Here is a 26,158-nt window from a genome sequence, read left to right as displayed (position 1 = left end):
AGCTAAAAGAGAGATAATAATTGACAAGTGGAGTGTGGAGGAGATGCGCCTGTTATAATTACGCAAAAATAACAGCAGTCGTTGACACTGTGTCGTTAATTGGAGTAGCTGTCGGCGACAACAGTCTCTCAGTCTATGCATTTCTTTAATAAAGGAGTCGCAATAAGTCGGAGAATCGTTGAGCACGTTTTTAGGCATCTGCTAGGCTAGCCAGCTAACGCGGCTAAGCTAACGTTGCCATTAGCAGCACAACTTGGAGATACAGACCATTAGATCTTGCTTGTGGTCCTACAGCTAATGTCGACTCTCTGTGTCGTGGACAGATAACACACGTTACACTAGCTAACGTTACACTATCCTCTGTGGGGGAAATCTTATCTAAAATGATTATTGAAAACCTTGATGCCTTGAAAACATGGCTTTCCAAAACCCTTGAGCCAATGTAAGTAGCAGTGTGTTGCCATGTCTGCTTGTTATTATAAGTGACTTTTGGGCTTGCTTTTCTGTTAAGTTGCTTGAAAATATTGGTGGGTTGCGTTTTTATGGGCTTGTTTCTAAAGTGTCTTATTCGGGGCTTGTTTCCTAATGTTTAAGCCAGTGTTTCCTAAATATATTCATCGTTGTGAGCTTGTAGATAAGCTATTTTCAAATAGTCAATGTATTATGTTTAAAGGGCGAAGGGCTCGCTTCTTTTGGTCTTGTTTTCATAGCTTGCTTCTCTCTCAAAACCTGGCAACACTGGCAAGTAGCTATAGCTTTGCTAAATGCCAAACTGAGAGAAATTGATGATTAACATGGATGAAGTTAGACATCTGTTTGTGTCTTGGTGTAGCGTATCATTTATGCATGTGGACATCATGAGTCTCGTGGAAATTATTATGGTTGGCAGTCTAAATAAATAACAGTCCAACTACCTCTTATGGTTGTGCTAATCCAATTTGTCAACGTTGTGTTTTTTGTCCTTCACTCTCACAGCTGTGATGCAGATCCCTCTGCCCTCGCCAAGTATGTCGTAGCTTTGGTGAAGAAAGACAAAACTGAGAAGGAACTTAAAGCCCTGTGCATCGACCAATTGGATGTATTTCTTCAGAAAGGTACTGATTTCCATAAATATGTCAGTTAATGCACGCCTCTAACCCAGTGGTTCTCTAACTTAAAAATGTCAAGGTCTCCCCTTATCTCTGACAGTGCACAAATGAAAACAAATTCATTTGTACACTGTCAGAGTTAGACTTGTAAAGGTCAATTTAGACCCCCTCCTAAAGGAACCCAGAGAGTCCCTGGACCCCACTTTGAGGACCACTGCCCCTAACCACCTTGAAGTTGAAGTATGTTTTGTGACTGTGTTCCACCTCTGTGTTCTATTAGAGACCCAGACATTTGTGGACAGGCTGTTTGAAGCTGTGAACGACAAAAGCTACCTCCCTCCACTGGAACAGCCAACCTCTGTGGTAAAAGCCGACGTTAACCTGAAAGTAGAGAAGGAAGAGCAGAAAAAAGATGAGGTAATTTGCTGATCGTGTCACTTGGTAAAGTCATATTTGTATAAGTTAAACGTCACCAAACGCATTTCATTGAGTTCGGTTGTAAATCTGTGATTTCCGTTTACAATGGTGATTTTGTTGTCTCCCCTCCATGTAGCCAAATCGGGACGAAGACAGGGAGAAGAAATTTTCTCGGCGAGTGAATCACAGCCCCCCACAATCAGGCTCTCGCTACAGCAGAGATGGCAGGTACGTGGTTGTGATTGTTTCCATCTTTTTGACTTGTCGTCATGTATCTTTGTAAGTGTCACTCTGTGAGTGAGTTGGTATTAAAAGTGGGTATTTAACACTAACCACCACCAGTCAAATACTGGTAGATATTCCAAATTAATAGAAAGCAATATGCACACCACTTGCTTTGTCTGTGGTGCATGGAATCCATCCCTCAAAGATCCATAGAAAAGTAAATGCCCACGCACACGTATCACCTCAATTGATTTATAAAACATCGAATCATGTGGATCTTGGCTGGCCACATGACGTCTGAGGTCCACATCGTAGCCACACCGTTCCCATGTCGATCCTGAGATCTACAGGATTTGATTTTTTATGAATCAATGCAGAGGTGATGTGTAGTGACCTTTCTGTGGTTCTTTGTGGTTTTTGATTCCCTGCACTACAGAAGAGATGAAGCATTATTTGGTAGACAGATTTACCAGACACCCTAATATATCTACCCGTGTTTGGCTGGTGGTTACATCATTGTGATGCGCTGTTATTTTTATTATTATCCAATTAGCTATTAGCTATCAGTTAATGTTACTAACAAGTTTCATGCCCTGGTTTAAGCTCAAGTCCTGCCTTTTTCTTACTTGAATTCTCAGGAGAGTGGATGAAAGGAACAAGAGGGACGATCGCTCCAGGAAGAGGGATTATGACCGCAATCCCCAAAGAAGGGACTCATACCGTGATCGCTACAACCGAAGGAGGGGCCGCAGTCGCAGTTTCAGCCGTAGTCGTAGCCGGAGCTGGAGCAAGGATCATGCTCGAGATCGTGACAGAGAAAGGGACAGGGATAGAGAGAGAGATAGGGATAGAGGAGACAGGGACAGAGACCGCACCAGGAGCAGGACACCCAGCAGGAGCCGCAGCAGAAGTAGAGGTAAGAACCTGAACGATGACTATAAACTGACGTCAGATGTAGGTAGACTGTTTGGGCATGAGCAACTACATGAAAAGATTGAATGAAACTAAAGATAACAAGCTGTTTAATGTTTGTCTCTTCTCATATTATCTTCTCACATTACTGTTGGCCATTTTACAAAGCATAAAAGTAGTTTTTTTTATTTCAATAAGGCCATTGGATTCATTTCAGGAAGGCATCAAAATAAACTTGCAGAGACTTAAATCCAATACAGTGAACTTTATTGTGTAGGTAATTTTTGTTGTTGTATGTATTGTTAAAACATAGATTGAACATATAGATTTATGAATGAAGAATTCAAATATCCATGACTTATTAACCAATAACCATGCAGTGATGATAAGCCAACATTGACTCAGTTATTCAGGTAAGTTACATTTGAAAGACTTTAGGCGAAAATGTAAAAGAAATTGCGATCTTTAACACATTCCATGCCAGAGTTTAATCTCATAATGTACTCACCAGTGCCAGCGTTTTATTGTTGTTTTTTTGTTTTTTTCATGTCGCCACAGACCTCGCTAAATAAGTTAAAAGTGCGCGTTCATTTGGTTCTAAACACACAGCGGATCTGTGAGAAACGGCCAGCGAAAATAGTTTCCAAATGCGAGCCGCCATCTTGAAGATACAGTGGATCAACGCTAAACAGTGATCAGCGAGGAGAAAAACAACAACCGAGAAAATCGAGTTTTAAACAGGATCCCAGACAGGAAGCGGATACGATCGAAAAAAACGGAACCCGAATAATTCTGTTTCCGACCGGAAACCGGAAACGGAAATGGATAAAAATTTTTCGGAAAGTGCACCTGGGGCAATTTCAATGGGAATCGGCGGTTCGCGTAGATCTACGCGACTGGCACGCTGCGGCTTTAAATAGGTTCGCGTAGATCTACGCGACTGGCATTCAATGTGTTAAGAATAAAGCGATTAATGGAAAAACTGTTTGTTTTATAAATGTCCAAACCTGTGAATAGAGAAGGACACGTCACGAACACTGTAAAATCCTCACTGTTAATGTTTCCAATTCCCTTTACTGTATATAATCTTCATTCTGTCCTTGGACGTATCAGGGTTCTTTGTTTTATTGTTAACACATTGGGTGCCTGGATTTTTTTATAACAACTTACCGTGGGTGCCAGCATTCTCCCCATTGACTGCGCTTTGCTGTTTAAAGCTCTAGACTCCACGACGAGCAAATCCACGTAAAAAAACATGCATTCATGTAGCGCGATGACCCTGGCTACATCCTGGAACGATAACATTTCACTCGCGAGTTACAACGGGGAGGGATCGTGCATCGCGCATGACCGGTTTTCCCCACCGGAAACAGATTCGGAGATACAGACGTTTTAAAGAAGGAAATAGACAGGAAGCGGATGGGGAGCCATGTTTTTTTTTTCGGTGATCCATCTGGCCTATCCTTCTCAGGATCACAATGGGTACTCCCAGAGCTGCTCTAGCCCCTCCCGTGTGGAAAAAAAACTAAAAGACACCAAAACCGTTTAAATGCGGTTTTGCCACTCCGCGTCACTTTTTGCGCCTTTTGCAAAACCGTATATATACGGTTTTGGCACCCCATGTGTTAACAGTGTTTTTGTGTCCCCATCACTTTACAGAGCGTGATTCTGGGAAGTTGAAGTTTGACCATGACAGAGTGGACAGGTCTGAGGGCAGTGAGGGCTACACCCCGGCAACCCTGGTGTCCCCACCATCCACTTCACACTTCCCTGTGCCAACGCTGAGCAGCACCATCACGGTTATCGCGCCCACCCATCACCACGGTAACAACACCACCACAGAGAGCTGGTCAGACTTCCGGCCAGAACACCCTGGGGAGCGTGGCCCCTTCATCCGGGGCCCACCCCCCCCTCAGCAGAGGAAGCGTTGCCGTGACTATGATGGTGAGGATGAGTGGAGACTGTGTTTGAAATCGCTGATCACTTTGATCAGCTCTTCGATTATCCCAATGTTAGCATTTAAGGCTATTACTGCTACAAATGACCACCCAAAGCAGTTTTTGAAAATATTGTATATTGTTTGTCAAGCTTGTGATTTGCAGTATTTCAGTTGCACATGTCTGCGCTGTCTCATATTATTATTATTTCTCTTTTTGTATTTTTTCAGAGAAGGGCTTCTGCATGCGAGGGGACATGTGCCCCTTTGACCATGGAAGTGACCCAGTTGTAGTGGAGGATGTTAATTTACCCAGCATGCTCCCCTTCCAACCCCCACCCATCCCTGGTGTGGACCCACCACAGCCTCCACCAGGCCTTCCGCCCCCACCTCCACTCTTGAACCCTCCTCCTGTGAACCTACGGCCTCCTGTGCCCCCACCAGGCACCTTACCACCAAGCCTTCCACCTATTGCAGGTAGGGATATTCATGACAGCAGTTAACAGCCGTTCACAGTATGTTGATGATTAGTTGTAGATGATTAGTTGTATTCTATTGTATTTAAATATGTGACCCAATGCAGCAATTATAGTCATCCTGCAGCTGCACAATTTATAGGACAGCAAATAACATATTTAGATTTCGGTCAAAAATGTGTTAAAAACAGATTCAGTCCAAGAAGGCAAGCCGTGGTAGATGGAATTGCAAATCGCAACCAAAAGAGTACTTGCTTCCCCCTGTGCCAGTTAATCACAGGCTGTCTGAGGCCCCTTTTCCACCGGGGTTGAACTGGTTCGGCTCTTTCTTCCCGCCTCATTTTGAACCAGTGTTTGACTGAAAATCTGTTCCGAACTCTAAAAGTTAGTTCAGAACAGGAACCACAAAATCAGTGGTTCATCTTTTGAACTGTGACGACAAACGTGGGCGTGTCAATAATCCGTAGGTTGGAAGACGGAAGACACTGATGCGATATGTAAACATAAACAAAGCCAAAGATAAATCGGGATAAAAAAACGTAATATAAGCATGACAAAAGATACGTTTACATTGCCAAAGCAAAAATGAAATGATCCAACCAAAACCAGGACTTAAATGCACGTAAAAAAGGGATCCAGATGTGTTAACAGGGAGCTGCCTCTCACATGAGCAGACCACATCCCCAAACCCTGCAATACCAAATGTCATCTCAGCGTAGGGCTTTCACCAACTAGTCGACTAGTATAACTGTCACAGGGTGAATGGAGAACCAGGTAGATTGAAGACAGAGCGCTCGTTTTTAGGCACGGGGCTTCGGTGCGAGACGGGGCTTTTCGAGACAGGGTTTATTAGCGAGGCTCGCGAGAAGGAGGACGCGGCGCTGCGAGGCGGGGGTTTATTAGGGGAACGCTGAACACGCGTTCACACGCACACGCTTGTCCATGACGGAGGCGCGCCGACTCAGTAGAGCTTGAGGCCGAGGAAGCGCGCCCTCGCGCCCCCAGGCGCGAGTGCCCGCGCTGACCGGCCGATGCTCTACTAGTCGACTCAGCGCCGTTTGAGTTGTAAACCGATAGGGACAGAATAGTTCTTTTCATGGATCACTGTGTGTGTGTGTGTGTGTGTGTGTGTGTCAGGGAGAAACTAAAACAAAAGCCAGAACACAATAAAAGTATCTTAACAGTCCTGCTTTCAATAAACCAAATTGAAAGCATGAGCGCGTGTGTGTGTGTGTGTGTGTGTGTATGGTCGCGGCCATATATGTTGTGCACAAGCCTGGCTCGTGGCTCCCTCTAGTGTTGCTTCTACAGAATTGCTGGGTGGGTGGTAAAAACGAGCGCGCCTTCTTCAATCTACCTGGTTCTCCATTCACCCTGTAACAGGGCAATGGGGATCCTTGGAGACGGTGCTGTGGTGCTGTGCTGCTGTGCCAGAAGCGCTTCCCTTAAAATACCATAAAAATAAGGGCAGGAGGATAATAATAATAGTAGTAATATATTAGTAGGATGGCATTAAAACAATGCCCCCCTAAAAAAAAAAAAAAAAAATGTAATTTCTTTTTTTTATGTTAATTTCGACTAGTCGACTACTACTTGGTCAAATGAGTCGACTAGTAAAACTCATTAGTTGTGAATGCCCTATGACTCAGCGCGCAACGTTAAGCATCAGACTTACAATTTTTACCTCCCGGCATTGAATCCCCCTCCTGGCGCTTTGCATTTGTCTCATCTAAAATTTGATAAGGATTTGGGTTTAGGCATAGTTTTTGCCTTAACCTAACTCCTAATAAAATAATTTGTGATGCATTTTAGATAAGATAATAGATAAATACAAAGTGCCGGGAGGGGAATTCGATATCGGGAGGTTGGTGTTGGAAGTCTAATGCTTAACATTGCATGCCACGCTGCCACATAGTATTGGTGGGGGTGTTGGCAAGTAATAGTGATAGGGTAGGAAAACGACACTCGCGTGTATGACGTATCCTTCTTCTTTTCAATATTTATAGTACATTAGTGCCACCAACTGAACCGGAGTACAATAGCTCCGGTTAAATCTGGTGGAAACGCAAGCCGGTTGCGGCCGGTTGGCTAGAAAGCACCAAGGTTCCAAGAATCTTGAACGGCACTGGTCTAGAACAAAGTTCTTTTGGTGGAAGAGGGGCCTGAGCTACAGTACAGTTCAAGCTCAATTCCTAGGAAAAAATATCCGGAAGTTAGTGGACTACGATTAAGCACAGAGCCTATTTAAAAGGAGTATTATCTAACTATGCCCAAGACAAGGGTTTGATTTCAGAATATCGCATTTTTTGTCCCTTGTGAGAGCAAGTCTGCTTGCCTCTCACTCAAGCAAATTTCAAAATAAAGTGCTCCAGGTTACTGGACAGATGAATGGAATGAAATTGAAAATTGAACTGAAAATGAATTGCAGTATATCCCACTTTTACATGTTTTATGTGCAACAGATTTATTTAACAACTAATGTAATGTCATTTTATAGCATCAAAGGTTATCCATTGAGTCCAACCCAATGTAATGGTGATTTAGAGTCATAGTGCCATCTTGTGGTGGGGAAAAAAGGAACATGACTCCCTGTTCATTTCTGCCGTTGCTTCAGAAAGTTGATCTCCTAATCGCAATTTTGAAAAACTGCATTGAAGAAAAGAAATTAATGTTTGTGTATTTTTATGTAAAAACAAGTCCCTAAAAGTCCAGTTTTAATTACTTCCCGTCAAACGCAAATGTACTGCATCATTACATCAGCAAGCCCTTATGAATAAATATGAATCATGATTTTGTTTACTTGTGTTATTACCATCATGTTCCTTTAAACGCAAGTGTTTCTAATTATAGAGACACTGTTTGTACAGCTGGTTTGTATATTAAATTCAGGACGTCACGTCCCCAATCTAACTTGTTGAACTGCGGTAATAAACTCACCAATACTTATTAAAGTATTTCCGCACAGTTGATCGTAGTCACATTGAGCGTAGAGTCAGTTTAGCCTTTTTATCTTTCTGCATGACTCTTGCTTTTTTAGCGCCCTGCCTGCAATGAGTTAATGTCACGTACAGTATGAAATGATAACAATCAACCATGAATGGATTAGAACCGTTACCTAACACCAGAGCTTGCAGCTGCATATCTGCTGTTGCGGATTGTGTGTGCAAGACCAGTTACCAAGAAGTGATTAAATAATGATTTATCAGATGGACTATGCTGTTTTTCTTCAGATTATTAATAAAAAATGCAGAGCTTGATAGTTAACATTTTCTGTCAAGAAGTGGAAGTGGTTTAGTACAATGAGTCACTATTGCACAAGTACATTGTAATGTCGGTGTTGAAACTATATATTGTGCAGCCCTACATTAAAGCATGTATATGTTACAGTATGATTGGAGAACCAGTACGATTGAAGAATGCGCGCTCGTTTTTACCACCCACCCAGCACTAGAGGGAGCCACAAGCCAGGCTTGTGCACAAACATATATGGCCACACACACACACACACACACAAACACACACGCGCACACACACGCGCACGCGCTCATGCTTTTTTTGGTTTATTGAAAGCAGGACTGTTTAGATACTTTTATTATGTTCTGGCTTTTGTTTTACTTTCTCCCTGACACACACACACACACACACACACACACACACACACACACAGTGATCCATGAAAAGAACTATTCTGTCCCTATCGGTTTACAAATCAAACGGCGCTGAGTCGACTAGTGGAGCGTCGGCCGGTCACCGCGGGCACTCGCGCCTGGAGGCGCGAGGGCGCGCTTCCTCGGCCTCAAGCTCCACTAAGTCGGCGCGCCGTGCGTGTGAACGCGTGTTCAGCGTTCCCCTCATAGATATTATGGTTCCCCTAGCGTAGCTTCCTGGTTGCTATGTGGGGGGGAACAACAAAAGACAGGTCTCCGTCGGCGCATCAAAGCCCCGCCTCTCCGCGCTCTCCTTCTCCTCCTCCTCGGAGGAGGAGAAGGAGAGAAGGAGAGGACGGGACGGTTTAAAACGCGAGGAGGAGGAGGAGGAGGAGGCTCCTCTTCCTCGCGAGCCTCGCGTAATAACCCCCCGCCTCGCAGCGCCGTCCTCCTCCTCCTCCTCGCGAGCCTCGCTAATAAACCCTGTCTCGAAAAGCCCCGCCTCGCCCCGAAGGAGCCCCGTGCCTAAAAACGAGCGCTCTGTCTTCAATCGTACTGGTTCTCCAAACGTACTGTGACATATATAAGAATGAAAGAATTGTGTACTAACATGTATTAACAAGTTTGTTATAGCACTAGCTGAAAAACCAATCGCCTACTTAGCATGCACCTGGGCCTACTGTGCTTTTATAGGCTCAAAGTATGTCTATAATGGCTGTTTCATTATATTGCTTGATTGAGTCTACCCACCATATTACATTTCCTATTTGTTGTTCTCCGTTCCGTCCAGGCCCTCCTCCTCCTCTTCCTCCTTTGCAAGCCTCGGGCATGGACGGTCCCCCCAACTCTGTCACTAGCTCAGTTCCCACCATCGTCATCTCTGGAATCCGCCCCTCGCTTCCCCAGGCCTCTGCTCCACCTTTCACTCCCGGTAAGACTGACAGAAGGACTGCCTCGTGTCGTGGGTGCTAAAACGCATCACAAGCGTATGGGGATGGGGGAGTAGCTGTACATTTCTCTCGACTGCTGTTAAATTGAACTGTTTTAACATGTTTAGTTCTCCTCTTTCTGTTGACCAGACGCCTATGAGACCGATGTGTACAACCCAGAGGCTCCCAGCATCACCAGTACCTGCAGGCCTATTTACCGCCGGGTCAATGCTCAGAGACCCAACCTGATAGGCCTCACCATGGCGGAAATGGACCTGCCACACAGAGGTATTTACCTTTTTTCTTTACCATAGCACAGGCTAAAAAATGAACCAACAGTCTTCTCTCTCTGACCTGTCGTGTCTCATCATTTTGATCTACTTTGATAACGTTTGACAGAAGGGCAGAGCGGAGAAACCTTCTCGAGTTTATTTGGAACGGAAACTGAGAGAATGCCAGGAGTCATTGATACACTACCTAGTCGCAGTGGGGCTGTTCATACATGCTACTCTTGCAACTGCAATGCAATGCAATGCACACCTTAGTATGAAACAGTGTAGCTAGTCTTACTCATCTGCCTCTAGCCATGGTTTCCACATACATCAATCTTTCGCTGTTTCTCTTTCAAACAACTGTATGCTGATGTTGCCGTTTCTCCTTCCCAGATAATAATTCAAACAACAATAATATGAGGGTTGTCATGGAGTCTGACCCTAGGAAGAGACCGCCCGCCTCCCATGATGGAAGCATGCCCTTGAAGAAACCCTGGTTTGACAAGTAAGATGGCTACCACTGCAAAGATGCAACTGATGAATGTCCTATTAAAGAAAATATCAAATGGAAGTGAAATAAACCTGTAGCATATGTTGGAAGTACTAATGGTACTCAGAACTCATTGTTTCGTACCTCCGTTATGGGGATCACGGTTTAGTAAATGTTCGGTACAGGAAAGACAGAAAATGGAAAACATAGAATTGCTTTACATTCTTTTTATGTAAACAATTTTGTTAACAACATTGGCCCGATGACGAATGGTCCTTGTTTGATCAACCACCACTGATCAACCACCACTGTTTTGCATAGATAAAAAAAAAAAACACAAAAATTGATACTGAGTGGAACCCAGAGTTGTACATTTCAGTTCCACTCACATTGTAAAACACATTATAAAAGGATAGATAGTACTACAGGTTGTCAAACAACTGCTTACCTGGTGTATCTATGTTAACGTAATGTAAAGACTATTTGTTGACTTTGTATTTCCACCTGCGGGTCAACTCACTAGTCCTCACCGAATGGCTCAGTGGGTCAACTCACTAGTCCTCACCGAATGGCTCAGTGGGTCAACTCACTAGTCCTCACCGAATGGCTCAGTGGGTCAACTCACTAGTCCTCACCGAATGGCTCAGTGCGGATACATGTACCCTTAAACCACTGTACTACAGTAGATGTGTAGAGCAGATTAATGTTATCTAACTGGTTTAAAAATGCCTCACTCAGACCCAACTTCAGCAAACCACCAAACCACCAGGGTTACCACAAGAGGGTCCCGTTCAACTCTGCCAACGCCAAGCTGCTGGTCCGCCAGATCCCCCATGAGCTCAACAACATCAGTAAGCTGAACGAGCACTTCAGCAAGTTTGGCACCATCGTCAACCTCCAGGTCAGATGCTTATCTGCCTCAGTTTACCTGTTCAATTGGTCCTCCCTGATTCAGAGACTCTGAAAAGGCCTGACCAGTACGTTGATGCCTGCCTCGGAGTACTTAAACAAGTGCATCCAATGATGGCCATGACTGTATGCATGATGTTGGGGTTTACTCCAGAGGCGTGGATCAGACTCCTGCACGGGTCCAATTTTGAGAACCCGCGCCCGCCCCGCCTGTCAATACTCAGATCCGTAGACCGACCTGTCACCCGTGATTATTTCAAAATACAAACCAGACCCACCCGTCAAATAAACGACCCGTTGTCCGCCCGTTTAACCGTGATTACATGCAGAGTAAAATGTAAATCCTATTGAAAAGTGTTTTGAAAAAGACAACAGCGCTACATTCATTGGTCAAGTTCGTACAGAAATCAAGTGAAGACGGAGAAGCGAGCTTAAGCCACGAGCGCGAACACACATCTACGCAGCACACATGTGTCGTTGTTTACGTCGTCAGATGGTTTTAATTTGAAGGTTTAACAGGATGTTCAATGTGTTTTTGTGAGTTAAGATAACTGACCAGTGTGCTCCATGCAGTTGTGCTGTGTTAAGTTACACAAATGACGTTTGGGGTGGAAACAGTGCTCTCTGATTTTCACAATAAAATGATACCCGCCCGCGATTAGTTCAGTACCGCCCGTCCCAGTACCTGTGATCTTATCAAAGTAAAATTTTCACCCGTTTTCACCCGTCAAACGCGGGTACCCGTCGGGTATCCGCGGGTACCCGGCCCGTTGCAGGACTCTGGCGTGGATTACAACACAATATCAGTATTTTGCTAATGTTTTCAACCCATAGAGGGCAGGACTGCTGTGATGAGTGTTTGAAATGGGGAGACGTTTTTCTTTGCAATCAACTCTCGATTAAGGCCAGAATTATTTGTTACTAGTCCTTACCCGGTGAAGTGCGCAGGCAAAATTATTACTGGTCTACCTTAAGTCAGTCCACTTTAAGGCCAGGAGCTGATTTCATTAGCTTGTTTACTCCGTGGCTGCTGAAGCTGCGGGAAAGTGCACATTTTCTCTCGGATGCACAGTTCGAGTGTACCGTAATAGTAATCCACTTATCAAAACACCTGTTTAAGAAAATGTACATTAACTCATCCAGTGCCACATGACGTCAAAGACGTCACGTGGCCTGACGCCCCGTGTGCCACATGACGTCAAAGACATCATGGAAAAAAATATATAAACCTTTTTTCTTTATTTATTTATTTTTAAAACATGTTCAGAACCCAAGATATGATGATTTTAAGATTTGCTGCTCCATTCACTCTTTGTTTAACTACTTACTGAAAAAGGCTGTATCTCGGCTCCTAAGCACTTTTTTTTACAATGAATTTTGCTGTGGCACTCAGAGCCAAAATCCCATAAATAAGCATGGCATTGAAAGAGTTAAAGCCACAAATGTACATTAAATAACAAAAATAGTTTGTTTCGCAATTTTATTTAGCCTATTATCAATTATAGCAGTCTATGCGTGCACGGACGTGTTATGTAAGTGTGCGCACATGCACGCCACATGCATTCACATTTGTTCAGTGCGTGTATATTGTTAGATCGGTCCCGACGGCCGGACGGGGGTCGCGTGACTTGGTCAAGTCTATTTGGGGTTCGCCAGCCAAAAAGGTTGAGAAGCACTGAAATAAACTAATATGGGAAGCCATCCCCCTGTTTGTTTTGGAAGAAAATACAAGCCATCGTATTACAAAGCCCTCAAATATCTGTGTGCCCACGTGCATGACTGCCTTTGTCTTTGTGGTGTCTAATGTGTTTGATTGCTGTTCCAGTGTTATGAGCAGGTGAGAAGTCTGAACTGTACTTGAATGTCTTATCTTGTACATACATGTACATGCAGGCAATAGGCATACATGTGCATTAGGGCTGCATGTTACTGATAAACATTTATTTCACATTTTATACTGCATCTGGCACAAAGACGAGATACAACCCGAACCCTAGAGATTGAAAGTCGACAATATTTGAAACTTATTGAACAAAGATTGCTAAGTAGCGATCAGGACGTGTGTAGTTATAATTACTATGGAGTTATACGTTTTCTTTTGTTGTGGGAGAGGGAATAACTGACAACATTGTTTATAAATACCTGCTCTGTCTATAATTCATTCAAACAAACAAATGTTTGTAATAACTTTGTTTTCATAATTGAATAACACAATGTTCCTGAAAGCATGGGTATCCCTTTTTGTTGCTATTCTGTAACGCCAACTGTGGCTTCTGCTTCATTCTGTCAAAAATCCATATTTATGCAATTCTGTAACACCAACTGCAGCTTCTGCCCCATTCTGTCAATAATGAATATCCTTAGCAGGCTCCAAAAGTATCTAAACTGCATTATGTAAGCCATCATTGGTGTCAATGACACTTTTTGTACCATATTCATGCCTTGATGTACCAACCCCTATTCATATTCTCCCTCCGACAGGTGGCCTATCAGAATGACCCAGAGGGGGCGCTGATCCAGTTTGCCTGCCCTTTAGAGGCTAAGCGAGCCATACAGAGCCCCGAGGCTGTACTCAACAACCGCTTCATCAGATTACACTGGTACCGCGAGGATGGAGGTGAGGGACTAGGGCAGTCTCACACACAGAACCAGCCTCAGCTACAGACGCTCATGGTAAGGATCTCTCCTTATTTAAATACTTGGCCACACTGGATGTAATTTATTGTAAACATTAAACCCCTGTCTCCCATAACCTAACATCTAGCAGCCCGCAGCCAGCACATTGAAACAATCTGTCAAAGACCGCCTTGGACCCCTGATCACTGGAAACTCGGAGACCCTCCAAGAGTCAGCCATAGCCTCTCAGGTGTGTGTGCAGGTGTGCGGTTGCACTTTTTCATATGTGTTAGTCAGAACTTGCAGAACATAATGATATTCTCTTTTGGTTCAGAATGCTACCAAAATGTCAGTGAAGGAGCGTCTGGGATTTGCTGCCAAACCAACAGCTCCTGTTGAGAAGGTAATGCATTCCCTTCATTTGCCAGTCTCACTAGCTGTCTCTGGCCAAAACCTTTTAGCAGCGGTGTATTTCCTTACCACGCATTACAGGCTTAACCTATCGTAACCACCATGGCTTATTCTCTCTCTCTCGCTCTCGCACTCTCAGCTCTTTTCCTGAAAACGGGTGCAATGTGTGTAATTAGGAGATGGCATAAACCGACGTATTCTCATTGCCCCTGTTTCATGTTCGATAAACCACTTATTTTCTTAATATTATCCCATTTTCAGGTGTTTTCCACGTCTACAGGTCTAACTAAGACTGTGTACAACCCTGCTGCCCTGAAGGTTGTTCAGAAGACAACTGTGGAAGCCCTGAAGAAGAAACGGGTGAGAGCATACAGGCTTAAACACGAAACCCACAGGATGCCCACCGATGGTCTGCTCGCACACTTGAAGATCTTTTTTTCCTCTACACTGGGCAGAAAGAAAAAGCTTGTCCGCACGTATTCTCATAGAAATACATTGTATGTAGAATGACCAGAAGTCCCGGTTTGGCGAGGTTTGGTCAGAACAGTTGTGCAGCGTGTGTGCCGACGCTCTTTTGGTGGGTTTGGTGCGTTAGAACCAAAGGACAGTCAACAAGCTATGACGATAAAGTTAACTGCCTGAGGAAGACCTGTGGTTAACGCACCTCTGCTTACTGTGCCCAGCTCTCCATATTGGCACTATGGAGATGTACATTTTAATAAACCATTACGTGTACAATGTACACTAGTTCATTACAATCTTATTTGCATATTCAAGTGGATACTCCATTCTTAATAATTGGTTGTTTTTGGCCTGTTGAGCCTTTTTTCTCCACTTTTGAACTTACTGATCATTTCCCATGGTTCCTTTCACAGGAAGCACTGAGGCTCCAGCAGGACGTGAGGAAGAAGAAGCAGGAGATCCTTGAGAAGCACATTGAGGCGCAGAAGGTGAGATCTTCTGAGATCATTGCGTCTGAGCAGATACCTATCCTCATTGTTTTGGTCTGACCATGACCAAATATGTTGCTGACTTAATGTTGGAGTTTTGATACAACCATATTAGGACAAGGTTCAAGGTAATTGTTAGGTCTTATGTACAGGTACATAAGACACCAACATCTGTTTAAGAGTACATGTCTACATTCAGAGAAAAAACACCTTGTGATGTACTTAAAGAAATGTCTCTTATCTTCCATAGCTGCTCATTAACAGGGTAGAAAAGAACAAAGCAATGAAAGCAGAGGACAAGGCCAAGATCATGGAGACATTGGGCACTCTGACCAATAGCATCAAAAAACTGCAGGAGGAGATGAAGGCAATCTCTGGTAGCAGCAACCCCCTGCGCATAGCCAAGAGCAGGGTCCAGGTAGGAAGCTCAACTTGTTCCATCACTATGGGTGCATGTTTAATCGAATTAAGACTTTAAGGTCAGTTAAAATATTTAACCCAAAAGCCAGTTTTTGTAAAATAAATCACAAAGATTTCACTTATATTTTCTCGAAATTACAAAAGTGAATGCGCTAAAATGCAAGTTTGTATAATTTATTTCAACAATTGGGCTACTGACCTGAGTACAACAATTCAAAAATGTATCTAGCTATTGTTTCTAGTCTATATCATTGTTGGATCTTTCAGTAAATCTTCATGCGCGTGATTGTACTTGGTATTGTTGTGTTCAGGCCCAGAAGGAACTACTGGATGCAGAACTGGACCTGTACAAGAAGGCGCAAGCTGGAGAGGACACTGCTTTGTTAAAGCTTAAATACACTCAGTTGCAGATTGAGGTATGGGGTGTAGAAATGGAGGGCAGTGCTTTATTTTTATTTTTTTTGACTCACATTGCAACCACATTTTGATACTCACATTGCAACCACTTGGGGGCGCTCATGCGCTAACCAATGAGCATGAAAATGTTTTTAAAGTAACCAAAAACATGTAGGCACTAAACTGCATTTTATCACAGTTCAGTTTGTGCTTTTAATGAACGTTGTAGCTGTGCCAACTTGGCAAAAATAATGTATGGTTACTGTTAAAACCCAAGACATTTGTGGTCTTTGTTTTAATTTTGTCTTCCATTCACCTCCTCACTTGCCCCAGGCGGCCAAACGGGGTATCCTGGCACCAGGACGAGGCAGGGGAGTCCACTCTCGGGGTCGTGGTTCCCTCAGAGGGCGGGGAAGGGGTTCCAGAGGACGGGGAAGAGGCATGCCGCATCATGCAGTCGTGGACCATCGACCACGGGCGCTGGAGATCTCTGGTTTCACTGATGCAGACCGTGTAGACGTGCTGCCACATTTTGCTGTAAGTGACCTTCAAACTGCATTACTGGGAGTGGAAGGGTTGATATCCAGTTATGTACCAATATGGCCCTTTTGATGGAAAACCCCACTTTAGGGGTTGTTTGATTGATAGAGGGGGTAAATAAGTGATTTTCAATGATGGCCTTAGTTTTATTGAGCAGGAAGCGTATAGCTGGTTTGATTAGGCTACATGTGATCTTCATTTGTGTTTTCATGCTTTCCTCCTCTCTGAAGCAATTTGGTGAGATTGAAGACTGCCAGATTGATGAACATGTCCTACATGCAGTCATCACTTATAGGTCCAGAGCTGAAGCAGAGCAGGTGAGGTCCCAACTTAATGCACATGCATACACACAAAATACTTGGTTTGAACCAGTGAAATCATATGAATCTAATATATTGGATTAACCGATATATCGGGCCGATATTTACATTTTATACCATATCAGTACATAGTATCGGCTGCTAAGGCCGCAGATTTATAATAATTTATTTTCCTCCATTTTTTTTTTTTTTGTTTGTTTCAAAGTAGACCTTTATGCACATTGTTGAAAGATATGAATTATCTGGTGTAATACTTTTATTGCATTGCACGTATTCTGGATGTATAAAAAGAAAATGTAAGATGTGGTAAAACATGCTTGTCTAGAATGAAAGGCAAATGCACAAGTGACAGTGGAATCAGATGCATTTTATGGTACAGAATTCACTGCATTAATTATGTATTTGCTAGGAAGAAAAAGAAAACATCAGTTGATATTCCTGTTATCTAAAATATCAGAATTGGTATCGGCTTTGAAAAATCCAAATCGCACAACCTCTACTTTGAACCACACATAATGCAGGCACTCTAAGGTTTATCAAAATTTTGGACCTCATTGACATGAACACATACCGCCTTATACATGTACCTGTATACATACAGCTTTAGTATGTATAGCTTTTGTATTTCTTTTAGGCCGATTGTTCTTACAATACTCATTTAGGTGCATACACATACACCTGTACTTAATATTCGATTTCTTTTTCTTTTATTAAATCCTTTCAGGCGGCGCTTCACGGAGTGACGTTGAACAGCCAGCCTTTGCGTTTGGCCTGGCATAAGCCGGCACTTATGCTTGGCGCCGCGAATGTAGATGAAGTGGAGCCAGAGGATGATGAGGTCAGTGGCGATTTCACACTCGGCATGGAGTTTGGTTGTCTTTGCAAATACCACTTCAAAAGAAAAATATTCTAAACATTAACCTAATGAAAGAAAAATATTCTAACCAAGTACTTAACCCATTGATACCTGGAACGCATCTGTGTCACTTTAGATGTCTTCGGCTATTCAAAAACAGCAGATATACAAGCTCATAGCGCGGCACCGAGTGCCGCGCTACGAGCTTGTAGATCTGCTATTTTTGAAAAATCTTGAAAAAAAATGTTTTAGATTTTTTTCAAAAAACTGTTAAAATTTTGAAAACATTTTAAAAAATCGCCTCAGGTCTTAATGGGTTAACTAACGCATTTAACATATCAAATTCTTATAAGTTGAAGCAGGTGCACTGAACAGGTGCAGATGATTGGAGCATCGTTAAAGAAAGTAATATGGTCACCCCTAAATTTCCTGCTGAAGATTCTTATGGGGTCGAACTGTTAATCTCTTATCAATTAACACAAACGTGGTAGAAAGTTTGAGTCTGCCGACTATTATTCTGTCCTGTACCTGATTACCCGATTGGATATCCATGCTCTACTTTTGGTAATTATGAAATTCCCTGCCTCATAATAATGCAAGCCTGGTTGCTGTTGACTAACATCCTGCTGAAATCAAAAGAGCTCTCCGAGGCCCTGAGAGGAGTGATTCATTGCTGATGCTTATTTGTCCGGGAGGGGTCTAAAACCATTTCCCAGAAATTATTCATGAAGTTAATCATTCCACTGTCCGAAAGATCATCTATAGAGAACATTTCCGAAAACTGGAAATCTCTCCAGGCTGTCCAATCAAGTTCAGTCCAAGAACTAAAAGATACACAGAGAAATCTCTTAAGAACCCCAGGGTAACATCGAGGTATCTACAGGTAACTCTGGCCTCCAGTCAATGTCAAAGTGCATGTGTCCACCATCACAAAGAGACTCTACAGATTTGATCCACATGGCAGGTCAGGCAAGAAGAAGAATCTGCTGTCAAAAAAGGAGTATAGATGCATGGCTGAGGTTTGTTTGACAACACTTGGGTGAAGGAACAGCAGCAGTGGGACAAAGTGGTCTGGACAGATGAATCCAATGTTGACTTATTTGGCCACAATGCCAGACGTCATATTTGGTGAAAACCTAAAACTATCTTTGAGCAAAACAACTGTAGAGCATGGTAGAGGAGCATTACGGTTTAGCGCTGCTTTGCTGCCTCAAGAACTGGCCAGCATAGCATCATCCATGAATTCCCCACTCTACTACAAAATACCAGAGGAAAATTTGGAGTCTATCAAAAAGCTGAAGCTGAATTGTTAAGGTGGACTTTTAAACATGACAATGACCCAAAGTGGCTAAAAAATACAAAATTGTGGTTTAGGGAATGGCCAAACTGAATCCAATAGAAACGGGTGGGGTGGTGGGTCTTGTAGCAGATGGAATTCTGTGCGGAAAATCCCTCCCAGTTCCTCATTTACAACAAGTTACACTTAGCCAAAGCAACACCAGATATGAACCCTTGGGGTTTTCTTATTCTTTATGCATGAGGAAACAGTTTTTCTCTTTGGAACTTAATAAATTAATGCAAAACAATGTTCCATTGTCATTTGTTGAATTAGATCATCATAATAGTCAGTATTATTGGAATGAGGATTAAGATTCCTAATCTACCCGTTGTCATGGGGTGTACTTCTCTATGTTCTAATAGTTAAAATAAATAAGGAATACTCTGTTTCGGTAGGTGTGATGAATAAATGATCATACATGTAAAAATGATGATGAATCACACTCTGCACTCTGAACCACTGGTATTGTACAGTGGAGACAGTCAACAATATATGAAACTTGATTCAATGAAAGAGTGGTAAATGGGAAGACTGTTTTTCCAGTTCCATTTTACATAGTAGTCAGAAGAACGGTTGAAACCAGCTTGTCGCAGTTTTTAACTTGGGATCATCGTTAATTCTCTATTTAATTAATTCTAAGCTAGTACCAGTAGAAATATAATCGTTTGTCAGATTGTAACAGTATGGCTGATATTAGTTATAGACAGCGAAGGAAGAGATGAGAAGCAAGTAGAGTTGGGAGAGTCAGATCATGAAGGGCAGCTGATTCAAGATTTACAGAAATAAAAGGTGGAAAGGGATAAAGGCAGAACGAGTCAAGAGATGGAGATGCAGACATTAATTATGGTCACTTCTCCATTTGGATTGCACCATTATTAAAAAATATGTTTTTTTGTTTTTTAATTCAACACATTAATGCGACTTACTTCAGTAACACTTTAAATGATGATAAATAACTTAGGCTTGCTATGTGTTTTGGGTTCTTATACAAGCAAAACCGCCTTCATCTGGAATAACCGCCTTCAGTAATAAGCACTAACTTGTATATTGTCCTGGTTGACATGTTTACACATACAGTTACATTATCTTTTCAGCCATAACCCCTCCAACCAATCCCTAAAAAGTTGGTCTTAAATATGGTATAAAATAATCTTAAAAAGTCTTACATTTAAAGTGAACGAAGGAAACCGTATAACCTAGTCTTCATACCGGAATAGTATTATAATAATTGTTCACTAAATCCTCAACTACTGCTCATCATACCCTTAACATTTTTTACAGATCTTAGTCAAAGTAGCTACAGCTATAAATATTTTTTACAGATCTTAGTCAAAGTAGCTACAGCTATAAATACAGAGAGAGAGCGAGAGAATGCAGCAAGATGAACCATTGAGCTGAGTCTGTGTTCTTCCAACAGTTCCAAGAAGAGTCGCTGAGTGACGACGCGTTGCTTCAGGATGATGACGAGGAGGAAGACGACAATGAGCCTCGATCATGGCGCAGATGAAGATCATTTGACCCCCTCCGCAGCTTGCACTTGTGTGGAAGAGAGCAGCTGATGCAACGACTTCACACGTTTTCAATGCCTGTTTTTAAAATGACTAGGCACATTTGATTTTTGGCTATAGACTTTAACTTTTTTTTTTTTGCAGAATTATGTACCGTCAGAAGTACCAAGTGTATGTTTGATTCAATTCAATGTGTTTATCAATTTCAGCAATGGTAATTTTTATTCTTACACTGTAGAAATAGCTCTTGACAATTTTTTTTGTTTGTTTTTGCTTAAAGAAATGTTCGGACATGACAAACAAAACGATTGAAGTGTTTAACTTGTTAACAGACAAAAGAAACCATGTTGCAACTTAATTGGTTTTGATCTGTAGTATTTAGACCACTGGATAGTTGCTCATGTGTAAATATTTTATGTATGGGTTTTAATGATTTGTATGACAGCTATGCTTCTCAATTCTTTGGCTTTTCTTTGAATTGTAAAAAAAAAATAAAGAATTGAAATGGTCTGAAAAAAAATATCAGCTGCAAAAAAAATCAAAAAAACAAATGATGCGGCAATAAAAAAATGAATCAAAAGAAAAAAGTTGGAAAAAATGAAGACCATTTCAAAAACATCCTTCCTTTTCACAAAAAGAGTAAAATCCTATAGAAATTCCTTTTTTTTTTTTTTTATCTGTAAGAGAAGGTATTCAGTATCATTTTTCGTGTCACGGTAAGAATATCACCACTGATCTATAGTACACAAATACTTCAATTTAGAGCTTTCAGATTTTTATACTGACATATATATATATATCTCTATCTAAGGGAATTACATTTGCGAAAAAAGACTACCTCAATTTTGGTACCAGCAAAGCTAATGAAAACTTTGTGTTGTACATTTTGTTAACAGGTGCAGTCTTATCAGCAGGATTTTACCAGCACCATGCACCTTTTCACAAGAGGCCTCAACCATGACGAGAACAAAGAATTACTTGTGAAGAATGAACATTCTATGTGCTATACTTGTTTAGTACGTGTATTGCGTAGTGCATTTCCCCCCCAAAAAATCATGGAAAAGTTCATTTTCTTTATGGAAATGCTGATTTCCTTTTCCAGCAGTACTTGGCACCTGTCCACGGTGTCAAAACTACAAGCAAATGGATGCGTGACATGGTATTACTCTGCTTGATTGGCCAGCCTGACCTGAACCCCCATAGAGTATCTATGGGTTATTGTCGAGAGGAAGATAAGACACCAGACCAAACAATACAGACTGCCTGAAAACTGCTATCAAAGCAACCTGGGTTTCCATGACACCTCAGCAGTGTCGCAGGCTGATCACCTCCATGCCACACTTGCATTGGTGTAGTATTTTGTGTAAAGGTGCCCCATGCCAAATCTTGAGTGCAGCATCAATGAATGTACCTTTCAGAGGGTTGACATTTTTCTATCATAAATCCTCTTTTTGCTGAATTCTAGATTTTCATAAACTCTATCAAGTATCGAGATAAAAAGTTTAAAGATTTCACTTCATGTATAATTTGAAAAACTAATTCCACAATATTCAAAGTTTTTGGAATGTACATGTATACCATACTGGCAAATGCAGAATCTGGATCTGATGTGATAACTGCAGCAGGTTAGAGGAGGTACACTGGAGATTCTCAAAAAGTACTCTCAAAAATATCAACTGCTCCGAATACGAAGCATGTATTTAATCTAAATATTTAGAAGGGGTGGCTATGGGGAGACGCATCACCTGTCTGGTGTATTGCTCACCTGTCAATCCTGAAAGGGATTCCCCGCATTTCTGATCCTTCTGAGGTTTCTTCCTTTTCTTGCCACATCATGGCTTTTACATGGGAGTTCCTTGCCTGATTTGTAACCGATTCAGGCATAGGAATAAAATACAAACTTTGCACATATAATTAGAAATGAATCAAATCTAATGTAGTAATTCTGAATAACACATTCTTAAAGGGGCAAAGCAATACATCACACAATGTTTGAAGTGACTGATTAGCCTATATAGATAATTTATTTACACAAGTTAGGGATGCACAATTAATCGGTCATATCCGTATCTGCAATATATAACTAAATCGTATCAGTTTTTTCCTATATTTTATTTCCGTCTGTGAAGCTGAAAAATACTTTTGTGATGAAGACAGCAGGTCTGTTGGAAGTAATATGTGCATCAGCAGGCCTAATAAATTGGATAATAAGAATGCAGAATTTGTTAGAAGTCTGCGTCTGCACCCAGAATCACTGCTACTGTATAACCGGTGTAAGGTAAACCTTACTGCAAACTTGTATTGCAATATCAGTAACAGTTGATTTGAGCATGCAATTTTTCGGTAGATTAATCAGATAAAGGCCAATGTTTCTATATTGTGCATCCCTAACAAAAGATCAATACAAATTGACCCCCTAATGTCTGTAGAATAACTTCATACATTTGTATTTCTATTTAGACAAACGGAATGGTCTATACATAGGACCAACAGCCCATCGAAAATTTTAGGAAAAGATGACCCCATGACCTTTCCTCTAGTGCCACCATCAGGTCAAACCTTCAAATGAACAAACTTGAGATTTTAGCACTTAAGGCAGTGAACTTTTGTTTGTTTTTTAACAAGTTATTATTCTGCACTTTATATTAATGTTAATGTGTCATGATAACAGTAGATGTGATCACTACTGCTGCCTACAAGAGATCAAACCATGCTGCCTGCAAGGAATAGATGACCCCAGACTATGCCTGCATGACCTGACAATGCTCTCGGACAAGAAAGAAAGAAGGCAGGTGGTCAGCAGTTATTTATTTTATTTTTCATCACAGTCTGATGCATTTTCTATGGTTTATCAGTTTCATTGTATTAGTCAGGGTGGCTGTATTTCCTTTTCTCACCATTGTAACAAGCATTCTTAGTGTGGCATTCAGTTTGTTTTTCCTGTTTGTTGGTCGTGAAGCCTTAGACAATGTTATCATCTGGCTGTAGTATTTCAAATGGCCAAACTGTTAATTGTTGACGCAATATAGGCTATGCCTGTTGAAATCTTTTGCACTTGAATGACTGTAAAGAGTTGCTATCCACCTGCAGAGAACCACCGCACAGCTCCCTGCATTCGACAGGCATCTCATTTGAATAATGGGACAAATAACCAGATATTGTCCACATGTTCAGTATGGCTGGGCCACCCCTTGTGCTTGTCGGGCTTGCGTGGATAATTGTGAGAAATAAGATTTGCTCTTGTGGTCTATAAGCTGTTTATCATTTTGATCCTTTTATGTTGCCCTTTCCTCCACAACACCCCTCCCCCAACCTGACATCTCTTTGTACAGGAATTTTAAATGAAATGCCCCCTCCCATCGCCTCATTTACCTACTGGGGCATTGCCATAGGCCTAATGGAAACACCAGTGGAAGGGACTGGAGATGACCAAACAACCTGAGCTAGTGTTACACTGTGACAATTGCATGTGCCATGTTCCCGTAGCTTGCTTTCTTTGGAACGCAAATATTTGCGTTGAATCTGATTTCCTCCAGAGGTATTTGATCGCACCGATCAATGTAGTTTAGAGAAAGAGCCCTGATCTTGGCTCATGGAGTAACAGTCGTTATCTGACTGTTGGCCTATGCATGTTCGTTGGTATGCTTCTGTTGACTGCAGTGATGTGATTATTCTGCCTCCCTTTGAGTCTCAGTGGGAAGAGGATGTTTTTCTTCTCTGTGTGAGCTCTGAGAATATAGGCTAACAAGTTTACAGCATCACTGTCATGCGTTATATAGATCTTCACTTTCTGATCTGTGTCAAAGAGACAAATGGGATGAAATTATGTCATGGGCTCTGTTGATGTTTTCCTGTTTTTCAGAATATGCAATTGGATGAAAAACAAAACTGGAAAGAAAATGTTAATTCTTTAATGGGCCACAAAAAGTCAATAAAAAAAAAATAAGCCATGAGGATTTTCAAGTTTAAATGTAACACTTTTGTTTGTGAATAAGCTATCGGTCAATGTATGATTGTTTCTTTCGCTGAAGCCCTCCGGGGCTCTAGAAATCGGTCAAATGGATATGCAGAAACTGGGGCAAGTCATACAATTGCATATTTGTGATGTATTTATTCAAAATTATTTGAATAATGTCACATTATCACAACATGAAAATACACCAATTAAGCAATTTGGTTAACTCAAGAAATTAAGAAAATAAAACATGTAGCCTAAGGTGTTTTCACTTTTCAATATATTCAAGGAAATAAGCAATTGGTGGATGGGTAGATTTGAACACTTTAAGGTACAATCTCAGGTTTAAACTAGGTTATGCTGGTCTCAAGTAAACAGTGACCCCTCCCAACACAGCCCTCGCAGCTTTCATACTCCTTGCTCCCATCACTACTATGCCAGTTCTCTGTATAGCCATTAATATTTTATGTGATCATGGGCCTCCATAAGCAAATTTCAGTCCCCAGCAAGTTGAGCCAAAGCATGATTAATTTAGTATTTATACCCCGACAACCCTTTAAACAACACAGGGCCCCCAGCCACAAAGCAGAGCACAGTTTGATACAAAACTAGCAGCCCCTAAATCATAATCAACATAGTAATTCCGAATCATTTGAGTTAGGGGACCCATTTTTTTCTGTGATACCAGCTGTAGTTTTTGGGAGGAACTGTTGTCTGTGTGAGCAGTGCATTCAGTCCTTAGCCTTACCAGAATCATTTGGTTTTCCTTAAACCATTGTTATTTTTCGGACACAAGACACAAACCCATTTTTTTTAACGCTCTCCATCACTTTTTGCCTGCTCAGTGGGCTTGTTGACAGGAAATGCTGCTGGGTCAAGACTTAACAGGACTCTGTAACGTACCCTTCTGGCCTTGGACCACACATCCCAGGTAACCCTACTAGTCGGGGCAATGCCATCAATAAATCAAGACATTAGCTGCCCTGCCCCACCGGACCACAATAAATCTTTCTCTCACAACACCAGAGAGATGTATCTGCTCTGCCCTGTAGCAGTAGTACAACTGAAAACATGGGACATTTGAAGATTTAGTTTTCAGTACAGTATGCTTAGAATGGCCCTCATCTTTAAGTTTTTTTTTTTTTTACCTTATCAATTTTGTATGTACAGTCTACTGTGGTAGGTGTCAGGAAAATGGAGAAAGAGAGTGAGAGTTACATAAAATGTTGACCGTACCTAAGCTGGTGCAAGTGCATCGTATGCTCTCAATCCTCCTGATTCACTTTTGCACACCAGGATGGCTTCCATTTTAAATGAGCTACTAAATATCTGCATAAATACAGCATAACTGAATTATCATATGTTGTGTGTAGACACTTGAAGGGCTAAGTGTATGATCTTTCTTTGTATTTGTTTCAGAGATTTCTTCCTTATGCCTTATCTGCACTGGAGCCTCCTGTCCCCTGTGAGGATAGATTTCGTACTGTGGTGGTAAGTCTTTTACAACATAATTAGCCTGCACACTAAACTGATCACTGTACAGTTG

General features: G+C 41.7%; 1 protein-coding gene across 2 annotated transcripts; it reads left to right on the top strand.

Annotated features, from left to right (window-relative positions):
* rbm26 (RNA binding motif protein 26) lies at positions 1-23,957 on the top strand. 2 transcript variants are annotated; one of them, XM_080426792.1, is made up of 22 exons: positions 1-442; positions 976-1,094; positions 1,369-1,505; positions 1,642-1,733; positions 2,369-2,646; positions 4,302-4,586; positions 4,810-5,055; positions 9,492-9,632; positions 9,781-9,918; positions 10,296-10,407; positions 11,131-11,293; positions 13,783-13,974; positions 14,069-14,167; positions 14,252-14,320; positions 14,590-14,688; positions 15,204-15,278; positions 15,529-15,696; positions 16,010-16,114; positions 16,428-16,631; positions 16,865-16,951; positions 17,679-17,792; positions 20,567-23,957. In XM_080426792.1, exons 1-22 carry the CDS (start codon positions 384-386, stop codon positions 20,654-20,656), a joined length of 3,072 nt encoding a protein of 1,023 aa, XP_080282918.1. In that variant the 5' UTR covers positions 1-383; the 3' UTR covers positions 20,657-23,957. The 2 variants fall into 2 exon arrangements, with proteins under 2 accessions (XP_080282918.1, XP_080282917.1); XM_080426791.1 differs by having other exon boundaries at positions 14,066-14,167.
* Positions 23,958-26,158: the final 2,201 nt, after the last annotated feature.

Source organism: Gymnoscopelus braueri, assembly GCF_963280865.1.
Source record: "Gymnoscopelus braueri genome assembly, chromosome: 1".
NCBI classification, from domain to species: Eukaryota; Metazoa; Chordata; class Actinopteri; order Myctophiformes; family Myctophidae; genus Gymnoscopelus; species Gymnoscopelus braueri.
Note: the sequence above shows the minus strand (reverse complement) of the source record. Positions and strands in the feature narration are given on the sequence as shown.

Coding starts and splice junctions, on each gene's coding strand:
- rbm26 (XM_080426791.1), top strand. CDS start 384: ATGATTATTGAAAACCTTGATGCCTTGAAAACATGGCTTTCCAAAACC. Junction 13,975..14,065: donor CTCAGCTACAGACGCTCATG/GTAAGGATCTCT, acceptor CCTAACATCTAG/CAGCCCGCAGCCAGCACATT. Junction 17,793..20,566: donor TGGAGCCAGAGGATGATGAG/GTCAGTGGCGAT, acceptor TTCTTCCAACAG/TTCCAAGAAGAGTCGCTGAG.